This window comes from Gavialis gangeticus, unplaced genomic scaffold (assembly GCF_001723915.1).
Source record: "Gavialis gangeticus isolate Ggan-Ray unplaced genomic scaffold, GavGan_comp1, whole genome shotgun sequence".
NCBI lineage: Eukaryota > Metazoa > Chordata > Crocodylia > Gavialidae > Gavialis > Gavialis gangeticus.
This window is the reverse complement of record NW_017728992.1, coordinates 21,523,174-21,535,036: the sequence shown is the minus strand read 5'-3', so window position 1 is coordinate 21,535,036 and position 11,863 is coordinate 21,523,174. Positions and strand designations below refer to the sequence as shown.

Below are 11,863 nucleotides of genomic sequence, written 5' to 3'. Positions count from 1 at the left end.
ATCTTGTTAGGCAGGGTGGTCCCTTTTGGGCTAGTGAAAAAATGACGCAAGTAACTATTAATCAGATTTGGCTTTTTCCTGGGTGTCGGTAGTCAGCTGCCCCAGCTGGTTTAGAAGGGGTCCAATGTTGCCTTTGTTTTTCTTTCGACTCCCCATATCTGAAGAGAGACTTTTTTTTTTTTATTGTCCTTGATTCATGTAGCCAGATGGAGTTCAGTTGCAACCTTGGCTTTTCTAGTTTGCTCCCTGCAGGTGCAGACCAGTAGAGCATACTCCTCCTTAGTGGTGTTTCCTGCCTTCCATCCTTTATACACCTCTTTTTAGTTATAGGAGGTCCATGAGTTCCCTGTTGAGCCAACGGGGTGGCTGAGCCCTTTTACTACCTTTGGTGCTTCTAGGATCACTTCCTTAAGGAGCAACTACTCATCATGAACTCCCCTCCCTGTGAAATCATGGCCTGTCAGGGCCTCAAGAACAAGCCTCCTGAGCTTATGAAAGTCAGTTTTCCTAAAGTCGTCGAGGACTACTGCATTACTGGCTGACTTGCCAGCTTTGTGATGGATAGTGAAAATGATCAACTTGTGGTCACTAGTTGTGATGTCAACCCTGATAATGGCTGAAAGGACTGAATTGTGGGTTTTCGGGCCTTTTATTACATTGTGGCTTTTTGTGCCGCCTCTTTTTTGTGTGTGGTAGCAAGAGTTGTCACAATAGTTTACATCGTTCTTGATTATGTGGTGACAAATTCCAAAATACAGGTTTTGAGATGATATCTTCTCATAACCTTTTGTAGATCAGAGAACATCACCTATCTTATAAGGCCTGGATCCTGTGTGACTTTTCTAGAAACAAACCTGAACCAATTTGTCTAAAATGGTATAAAACAAACTTGTAGTTAAATTAGTGGGAGACTAAAAAAGGGCCTAATTTTGATCCTATCTAGCTGTCTCTTTGTAACTCTGCTAGCTGACCCTAAATTGTAAGACTTGATTTGAACAGAAGACACATTAAATTAATTGGTTATAAGGGAAGTAAAATAAGGCATTGAGTTGGGTAACAGGCATTTTCAGTATCTTACAAGGTTGTTGGAGTACAATGGTCATGTGTTTAAAACGCTTTCTCATCCTTCTGATGATGGATAAAAGGCAGTTGTGAACCAATCTCTGACTTGTGTGGTTCCTTCCTTAGGAATCCATGGTAGAGGCTATTCCAGGACTCATAAATGCAATAAAAATGATTCATAGCATCTCACTCTATTACAATACCTCTGAGAAGATAACCTCTTTGTTTGTGAAGGTAGGTATGCATGATAGGCTCCTGCTATTACCATATGTATACAATTTCCACTTTCCACTTAAAAGTTAAGTAGTCCTTCATCCATGGAAATGTTGTTTTGGGAGTTTTTTCCTATGAATATGGGATACATTGAGATGTTATGTGTCTCTGTCTTTTCTCCCACCCCGCCATGATACTAATATACATAACTTTAAGTTGGAACAAAAACTGAGCTCTTCTGAAGAAAACTGGAAAGCCTGTTGGAACTCATCCTGGGTAGAATCAGGCTGGACTGGATTGACTTTCATGGTGACTTTAACTGCTTATGCCAATGGTATATTTGGCTTCCTGCATACTAACAGACTTGCAACCTTAATATATTTTCCTAACTGTCACTCAGTTATTATTAAAAAACCTCTATTAACTTATTTGAAAAAATAAATTAGTGCTTTGGACTCAAATGTGTAGAGTCTTTTTTGCAACTTGGAACGTTCATTGGGCATTTCAGGATCTAGACAATGGCTTCATTTGATTTTGTTAGTGATTTAGCCAGCACCACATCTTGTATCAAACATTGCTGTCATTTCTCAGGAGAAGAGAAGCTGCTTTTCTCCCTGCCTGGCTGGAAGTTTTTGGCTTTTTGCATGTTTTTGGCCACTACTGAGTGAATGGAAAACACAAAAAGATTACGTTTTCAGTCTTGCTTATTTATAAACCTAGAAATAGTTTTCTTCTTAGGTAACAAATCAGATGATAACAGCATGTAAATCATTCATCACAAACAACAATAGTGCCACCATCTGGGATCAGCCTCAAGATATAGTTGTGGAAAAGATTCAAGCAACTATTCGACTTAAACAGGTAACTTCAGAGTGTGTGATTTCAGATGTGCAAGGAATTTTTTTAATGGAAAGCTGAATCTGAGTTACACTACAGTAAAGTAACTAGTGAAAAATGAAAGCTTTTACTTGAAGACATCTAGGATAAAGTATGTTTACTTGGTAGATCAAAAAGAGGATGGAATGAAAAGGATTAAACACGAGGGAAAATTCCTAACGCTTGTCATTTAGTTATCAAAGTAGTAATCTGCAAGGGTAATCTAATTGGCTTATTTTAGAAAGATGGGACTCACTATCTTAAATTGGCTTTAAGTGCCTAACATGTTCACTTCTAATGTTCTAGGAGTTGAATAATTGCTGAACAATGTTTGTTTAGAGCCACTGCCCAGCTATTGGCTAACTAGAGAAGCCTATATGGTTTAAAATGAAAAAGGGGCATGTTGTGAACTGGAAGGAAGTAGATTTTTATTTTTTAATGATACTATAAAAATTTTACTTGGTGCATATATTCCATGTCCTGTTAAGGAAGGACCTGAGAAGATTTGGGCTCTTCCAGAAAAAACTTAATTTTCTAAATGAAATGAGTTCAGTGTCTGAAAGGCTTGGAGATATGAGGTTTATAGTAGAAATATCGAGTTTCAAAACAACAAGCGCTCATCTAAACCCATGTCTCTACATGGTTGAAAGAATAAATATTGCATACTGCCAAGTAGTAGGTTTTAAAGTCTGATTGTTCCAGTTTAGAAGTGGTGAGTAAGTACAACTGCTGAACTAAATATAGTGAAGTCAGAAAAGGGATTAATCTTTTCTAGGAGGAGCTTGGCTTTTCAATACTTCAAAAATGGTTTAAAACATTTAAACGTTAAACAGCTTAAACTCCTTGATAATGATCATCATGATGAGAGAAGTTCAAATAAGTATGTAAAAGAATTGGACATTGTGCTGAAAATAAACGGGACTCCCTGTAGTGTTAACTAGACACTAGTTTGGTGTTTTTTGTTTTTTTTTAATTGTAAGCAATGGAACTGTTTTGGCAGATGATACTTTATAAATGTAATTTAGTTTGTGCTGTCCACACAAGTCAGACTTAAGATTTGAGCAGCAAGAATTTAGAGTAACTCACAAAGGGGTATTCATCTAACCTAGTTTTTAAGAATTGGTGAGAGTGCTGCTAATCAGAATTATTCGGTATCCAATCATTTCACGCCAGTTTCTGTACCCCAAGGGGCCAGCATTGTGTGGCTGCCTTTGGCTGTTAGAAATAATTGAGCTAAAAAAGGTCCTGCCTTTTTTTTTCAGTATTGGACAGTTGAATTTTTTCAGTCTTACCCTAGCTGACTAGTTGAGATGGGTTCTTTCTCTTGCACCTCCAAATATTTTTTTTGCTCCTAATAAAAATCAGTTTGTATGATGCTACTGACAGAAATAAGACTGTTCAGTTGTAGCTAAAATTATAGGAATGGGTAAACATAAAAGGAATACTAAGTTGCAAGGAATACTAAAATATATTTTCAACTTTATTTTTCAGACAAGTAATGTACCTATATCTGTCTAAAGTGCCCATAATTAAATTAATTTCTATTTCTTGAGACGATTGTATTTGCATGGTTGGATAATTATTTTCTTCATTGGGGTGTCAAAGATGAGGCTTATGGTGGAGTGAATGGGGGCAGGGCCATATGCTGGCATCTGGGATACAGAGCGTTGTTTGGCATGTTTTCTTGGTGGCAGGGAGAGGGGGGCTAGTAATGTCTGCTTGTCTTGCTGCTGAAAGTGGGTTCAGATCTGACCTGCAAGGCTCCTTGTAGTCCAGATTCAGCCCACGAGGAAGCTCATGGGCCGAGTGAGTTTGACACTCCTGTTCTAGATGGTTCAGATATCTGTTGCTTCCATTTCATTTCCTTTAAGGAATATCAACGTTGCTTTCACAAGACAAAAGAAAACCTGGAACAAACTCCATCTGAAAGACGGTTTGATTTTAGTGAGATGTACATTTTTGGAAAATTTGAAACCTTTCATCGACGTCTCATGAAGATCACAAATATATTCATTACCATTACAACCTACTCAGTTCTACGGAACTCAAAGATGGAAGGACTGGAAGTTATGGCCACAAAGTATGAGGTACATATCAAATGAATCTCAGACTTTCACATCCTATAAGTGGAAGAAAAATGTAGATAAAAAGAGAACAGAATGTTAACATATTTTAAAATAGGTTGTATGAGTTTTAAGGTCTTTTAGTCCTGTACAGCAAACAGCTGCTCTAGGATTTGGGTATGAGATGTACTGGTTTCTCACATAATAAGGTGACTGTGTCTAATTTTTTCAAGAGGCAATTTTATCCTTGATTTGAGTAATGTGCCATGTTGTAAAGTTGTGTGTTGGCTGAACATCTACTATGTGCTTAAGTCATCTTATTATGTAGTAGGCATATAGCATGTCACCACCCTTGGATTCTCTTAACTTTTACAAAGGAATCCCTAGCACCTGAGAACTAAAATTCCTTTACTTAAATATAAAAGTGTCTTGACTGATGTCGTCATATGCCAGTCTGAGGATGGAGTTGCACATTACACTTGGACCATCCCAAAGACACTTAAACTGTGAACACCCACACATTTAAAACTTGTTTAACTTATGCTAAGTGCCCTTTTGAGAGTCTCAAAATTATGCCACTTCAGGCAAGGGTTAACTCCTGGGCCATGCTACCTAGCATACCTTAGGGTAACTTCAGTCTGCTCCATGGACGTAAAATGAGCAATCTGCAGTCCTCCCAGGATGCACCCTTCCTAGCTCCCTTCTCCTTCTGCCCCCCTTCCCCAAGCAGGGACAGAGCCCAGGTGTGCTGGCTCCTAGCCATGCCTTTGCTTACTAGCCCTCTTGTGGCAAGTCAGAGCTGTGCAGGCAATAAACAATATTAACTTTCAATGTGCAGCTGCTTACAGCCCATTCTAATTTTAACATTGCTTAACATTTTAATGCAGTCATAGGAGGCTGGTGCCACCTTAGTCGGGGCAGCAGGCTGAACTGGATAATAAGCTAGATAAGGGGTGCTCAGCCCCTGGCCCACAGGTCTGACCCAGTCCAGCCCAGATCCTGTGTTTTTAGTTTGCCTACAGGGCTCCCCCCACATCTGGAAATATGACATCAGGAGAGTGGTGACACTGCTTCTCCACCAACAAATTTCTCAACCCATAGGGAGTCCTGGGTCCTGCATGCTGAATCAGGTGCCTGATCCCAGTACACAGGGATGGATGGGAGCAGTGCCAGGCCCTGGTTAGGGTGGAGGTGATAGTGGGCCTCAGGACCCAATCTTGGTCTGAGGGGACTAGGGGAGCAGTGCAGCACCTCGCAGACCCAATCCTGGTTTTGGGGGCTAGGAGGGGGTGGCATCAGGCTCCCAGGACCCAATCCTAGCATACAGGGATGGGCAAGGGGCAGTTCTGGGTCCCTGGGACCCAATCCTGGGGGTAGGGGGTGGTGCCAGTTGCTCTGGGCCGAAATCCTGGCACGGTGAGATAGGAGGGGGTAGTGCTAGTCACCACTGGTGTGGGGTGTTACTTTTTTTTTTACTGTGAACTTTAAGTTTCCTTTTTGCTGACACATTTCCTCTTTGCATCAAACTGTTTCATACTGTAGTGTTGCACACTTGTCTGGGAGAAAGTGCCAAGTAATGAATATTTTTTTTAAAGTTGGTATTGCTGGATTTTCTGTCAGTTTCCAACTTAAACCTGATAAACTGAAGCAAGTAACCAATGTGAGTGGCTCCTGTTTTGCTGTCCTTTTCAAAACTTGATTAGGTGGTTTGCTTAACATTTGTACTTCAGAAAATTTGTATATCCCAAGCAGACAAACATGGCTGGTAGCTTGGATAATGCAACTTGATTCTGATATTTTTGTCTCCCCTCAAATATTTAGAGCATTGTTGACGCCATAAAGAGAAAACCATATAATTTTTTAGATCAACGTAAGACTGACTTTGATGAGGATTATGAAGAATTCTGCAAACAGACCAGTGACCTTCATGTAGGTTTTGTGATTAAGTGCCTTGCCACTTTAAGTTGAGTACTGCCAATCCTTGGGGAATTCACTAAAATAAGAAGTATTTGTATTGGACGTGAGTGATTATGGAAGACTACAAATATTTTGAAGTGAATGATTTATATACTATCACTGCAATGAAACAAAAATGGGAAGTGCTCAATCTACTAAAACATCACTTGTCCTGATAAAATTACATCCTTTGGGAATGATGACTTCATGTAACTGCTTTGTTAGGGATAGATACAGTGCTTAACTCCCTCTAAAGTCAGCTTGGAGTATGCAGGCCAACAGACGCATGTTGTTTCACTGCAGGGAAAAGTAGATACTACTCTCTAATGCAAGACTTTAAATAATTATCTTCTCACTTGCTCTGGAAGAGAGCTTGTTTCAACTAATACTAGGGCTTTTGGTCGGGTTGGAATTAACCAAACAAAAGGCATGCTAAGCCTTTCCTTTTTGGAGTCATGAAGAATTGTGGGTAGCTACATCAGATCAAAATTAGATTAATTTCCTGCCATGGTGATGAAGTGAAATGGTATTTATTCATTCAGACCAAGAGTTAATATAATGGGTAAACAATTTTGGAGTTGTAAAGCTTCTTTGAGTTCTTCAGCTGCAATGGGAAAAGCAGAAGTAGATTGCTTTTCTTGATACAACATTTGAAAGCTGTTCAACTATAGGTCCTTGCAAATATGTAAAAGCTCTACAATTGTCTAATATAAATCTGTGTGAATCTAATGGGGATGCTCTACAGAAGTATCCTCAGTAGAACTTCTCTTTTTTTCTTTCTCCAGAATCAGTTGAGATCTTTCTTGGATATCACCTTTGAAAGGATTACAAACACTGGAAGAGCTCTGGATATACTGAAGAAATTTGAAAGGTAAAAAGACAGTTACAAATCACCTTCATGTGTTCTAGAATAGCTTTTAGTAATTTGCCATTTACTTCAAGTGACTTTTGGTACATTGGAGAAAAAAAATTGGCTGTTAAAACTGCCCTTCTTTTTGTTCAATATTGTATGAATCGTTTATATGTAGCTTCATCCCGGCTATGATACAGTTGATGTATCTACTCAAATGGCATGCAAGCTGTAAAATGTGGACAAGTGAAATTCACATTTGGGTAGACCAACCATTTAATTCCTATGCCAGCAATGTGTAACTGTGTGCTACAGTATTTTTTTTCTTAAATCCGTTTAATGAAGATACCCGTCCATTTCATTTTTGCCCTATATCTCTACTATACTACTCCATTTTCTCTCTCTAAAACTACAATACAATGTTATGAATAGCAGTTCCTTTTTTGTATCATTAATTGTAGCTTCTAACTTGGGATAAGAGTCACTTATCAGTGTATAAAACTGCAGGATGCTCAGTGTTCCATTGCTGTAGTTTAATTTGAAGACTGCTTGCAGTTATTTTGATAGTGTAACAAGATCCACATGCCAGGGATGGCTGTGTGGCCCTTGGAGCACCCTCTCAGCCCTTGTCCTCTCTACTTCCTTTGGGCAATCTCCCCTTCAGCTCACCTGTCATGCCTTGATGTTACTATGCCTTTAGAAAAGGGAGGCTGTCCCAGGGCTCATCAAATTGTTAGCCCTCCCACTTGTCTCTGGGCAAACTGCCCACCTACTTCACCCACCATGCCTTAGTTGGCATCGATTAGAAGATGTTAATACAGCAGGAAGCTACCCATTTACTTACCCTAATACCAAGGACTTGTATACCAAGGCTCCAACCTATATTGTGTCCCATGACTTGCAGATGGCATCCATGGCCTAATGCCTGGCCTGCTTGTCTGACCTAATACCTAGCCACTTAATTACTTGGGCTCCCAACCCTCTACTGTTCCTCCAGACTCCCAGCCTGGTTGCACTTGAGGTTCCCGGCCTCTACCAATTCAGGGCTCCAAGCCCCTACCTCTTTTTGCTCAGGCTCTGAGCCTGGCTGGGGACCATCCTGGGCTCCACACTGGGCTACAATCCCTTTATCCCCTCACCCTAGGAGCTTTACACAGCTCCCTGTAGGCTCAGGGCCCCACCCCTCTGGAGCCTCACTCCTGGGTCCCTTAATGTGGCTCAGTGCTCACTGTGAGCCTAGGCTGTGTCTGGCCCCTTCACCTGCCTAGTACTTACTGCCTCAGGGCTTACAGTGAGCATGGGCCCTTGCTTTGTTCTTCAGGGTGTACTTCCCTAGCCTTTCCCCTCCATGGGGTCACCCACAGGGCAGCAGGGGCTGAGGCTTTCTGGTGTCCCATACTTGTCCTTTGCTGGGGTGGCCCTAGGTGTGGCATTTCCTGGAGACTGCCCCACCACTAGCAGTCCCACTACACTAACTAGCCCCATCAGGGTGTAACTTTAGGTGATGCTTAAGGACCAGGAGCCTCCAGCCATCCCCATAGCTTACCTCCAAGATGTCACGAGCAGCAGCTCCAGCCAGGTGGTGTTCTCCCAGCTGCTAGTAGCAGACCACTGTCCTTGCTGCTTAGGGCCCTGTTCCCAGCCATGCAATTGTGCCTAATTGGGACTGTAACCAGCTGCAGGATGCTTAGCTGCTGCTCACACCCCTGAGAGTAACAGAGCATACCCTGTGCTCTGTTATGTTGCTCTGAGGGGTCAGGCCAAGGCTCAGGATCTCAATAGTGCAGTGTTAGACAGGAGGTTGTGGTATACAATTGCACATGCGCACACACACTCACTAGGTGCATACATACTCACACTACCAGCTCAGGCACATTGCATACCTATTACCAATGTAAGCCCATAACACTACACACACCAAATGTATACAGAATCAGTTACCAGTTACCAACACCTGCACATCCAATGCGCACACATGGATTACTAATTTTATATACCCCACACATCTGTCCATCCCCAGGTATCCCAAGTAATACTAACTTGCGCACATACTCCCTGCCTACACATACACACAGCTGAGTTCCTAAGTTGGGTATTGTGGTGTGTGTGTATGTATGTGCTTGGGACACCTGCGGAAAGGTGAAGGTAAGAAAGTAGAAGTGTAAGGAGTGAAAGTTACCAGGACTGGGATTAGAACAGGTAGACTACAGGGGCCTGGGCTGAAGAACTGAGGCTTGGGGGTAACTTAAGGTTAATTGATCTTAACTGATTAAAAGACAATGCCCAAAGCCTGCAGAACAGATGCATGCTGGCACAGAGCCTGGGACTGGAGGCAGAGCTATGGGGGAGCTGAAAAGGTAGATGGGGAGAGGAGGCAAAATGGGACTAAGGGAAAGTGTGAGTGTTTAAAGAGGGACTCTGGGTGTGGGGAGCCAGAGGATGGCTCCGGAGCAGCTAGAGAAGTTGCAGAGAGTGGCAGTAGGTGCTAGAAGCTAGAGAGAACCGCAGGACAGCTAATAGGAGCTGGGAAGTTGCAGGTTGGGGGGGAGTCTGAAAACAGAGATGGGCAGCAGGAAAGCAAGGAGAGGCTGCGAGGTGGTAGAAAAGGGGAGACAGAATTGGGAGGAGATCGGGAAACTAGCTGGGGGGCTGCAGCTGAGAGAGAGAATGAGGCTGGAATTTAAGATAGGGAAGGGACTGGGATTCAGTAAAACATGACCCAACTAGGGGTTGCAAATGACAGTGGTTTGATTGAACAGGGGAGATGGTGACACAATGTCTTTATTGGTTCCTTTGCACATGCGTACACACCTGCACAATGGTAGCAGGGGTTAGAGAGGCTTGGTGCAGGGGCTGAAGTCCAGGAGGAGAGAGAGAGAGTCCAAATTGTAGGTAGATATTACCTGCATATCTCCTCCTATCCAGGCTGGAAAGGGGTCCTTGTCCAGTAGGTGTTGTCCAGAGTGGGGTTGCTGGCAGGGCTTCTGGGTGGATAGGTGGTGTGGCAGGGTGCTGGTCCAGATGGAGTCCCACTGGGTCTGTCTTCAGTGCCCCTTTTTATAAGGGCAGACCCTGTGTGACCCTAGTGACAGGAGGCATGCCCAGGCAAGGGTCAGCCCCTGGCGTACTGAGCATGTGAGCTCCATCCAGGGATGTGCAGTTTTGGGTGTCTATAACGGTGAGAGTTGCTGGTTCTGCAGGGTCTTTTGTTTTTCAAATGCTGGTCTTGTCTCTGTTCCTGGGTGAGGCCCCTGGTTCCTGGATGAATCAATGCGAGGTGATGGCCTGGTCATTACAGGCCATTCAGTAGAGGCCTGCTACCATTGTATTTCAATCATTTCCAATCACACTCATTCATGGGGAACCAATTTACATGGGAGGGATACGTTACTCATACAGTTGACACACAGGGGATGCCTGGGCAGAGGACAGAAGATAGAGGCTTGACATATAAAATGGAAAGTTGACATGACTTTGGTTCACTTGCAAACACAGGCCTAAACCATACAGTATCCATATGAAATGACACAAATCAATACAAAAATGATAATACAATATACAACAGTAAAAATAGATACAAACCTAATAATAATACAACATAAAACAGTGGCTATCCAAAACCAAAAACTTGCTTCCAAAATAGAAATGTTTAAAGCTTATCCTACATCTTAGCTTACTTTATACTTATCTACAGGAAATAGAGAAGGAAAGAAGAAGTCAGAAATGGTTGGGAAAGGGGAGGGAATGCAATAAATAATAAAGAAGAAACTGGGGGTTTTACTACAGTTACATTCTCCAAGCAAGGTTTCTGACTAGTGCAGGTGAGGCTGCTCATCACCTGAATGGCTCATCAAAGCCTCTGTATCTCCATTTATAGTTGTGCTCATGACTCTAAGCTGTGTCTAGTCATCATGTAAGTGAGCACCTTGTCTCATATTCTTAGCTTCCACCCCTACTGCTCTAGCTGCTCTCTTTGGCCTAGATCCACTACACCAGGTCAGGCTCCTTGGGTTCTAGCCCTTGTCTCCCTCTCTCTGGGCTGTGCCCTCCCCCGAACCCCAAGCTCTGCTCCTCTGGGCTGTGGGCCCCCTACATGTGCTAACGTGTTTGGCTTACCAGCCTGGAGGATGACCTATAGTCACAGAGCTAGCACTGCAGTTCTCTTGCTGCTTTCCTACTCCCCTGTTGTACTCTTGTGCTACTAGCACTGTGATAGGCACTTCTCATTTTATAAAGCTCTGGCTGCCTATAACTCTATAGCTAGCATTCATCTTGATTGCCTGAGCGCAGTTTGCCTCCATTTTCTCACTCTCAGTAACAGGAGCTATAGGTTCTGTGTTGTATAGGGGTAAAATCAAGAGTAAGCACAGCTGATTATTGTTTTTCCTGTATAGGAGATCTCTTTTGTACTTCATATCAATGACGGTTTGCTTAAAACGTTAAGCAATAATGGTAATCTTGCTATTGGATATGTGCTTTATAGAGTAATAAAGAGAAATGTATAGGTTGGTTTAGACACTTTGGGGTGCAGGCAGAAGTGCAACTCCCTGCTGTACCAGTGGGCACAGACCGAAGTGATAATTTTGGTCAATCTGGTCACCAGAAAGCTGTTTATAGTTGTGACCAAACTTCAGACAGCTTAAAAAATGGCTGATCAGGTGAAAATCTGACCCCTCATTGGATGAAAGTTCAGATGAAGACGTTTCAAAACAGAATATCTTTTATAACTTCTGCCTGACAGCCTTGAGCTGTTTTCAGAATTGGAAGGGGGAAAGAGTGGAGGGAGTTCAGTCTGGGGGTTTTTCAGCCCCTGCTGGAGGATGAGGGGGGGCTCCAATTCTAA

At 42.6% G+C, this 11,863-nt stretch overlaps 1 protein-coding gene across 1 annotated transcript in view; it reads left to right on the top strand.

Moving 5' to 3' along the window:
- DNAH5 (dynein axonemal heavy chain 5) overlaps positions 1–11,863 on the top strand; it is a 555,556-nt gene that overhangs the window by 112,038 nt on the left and 431,655 nt on the right. Inside the window, exons 9-13 of the mRNA XM_019521239.1 lie at positions 1,189–1,296; positions 2,014–2,136; positions 4,023–4,238; positions 6,036–6,143; positions 6,956–7,041. Of these exons, the coding sequence (XP_019376784.1) occupies positions 1,189–1,296; positions 2,014–2,136; positions 4,023–4,238; positions 6,036–6,143; positions 6,956–7,041 (641 nt within the window). The remainder of the gene's footprint in view (positions 1–1,188; positions 1,297–2,013; positions 2,137–4,022; positions 4,239–6,035; positions 6,144–6,955; positions 7,042–11,863) is intronic.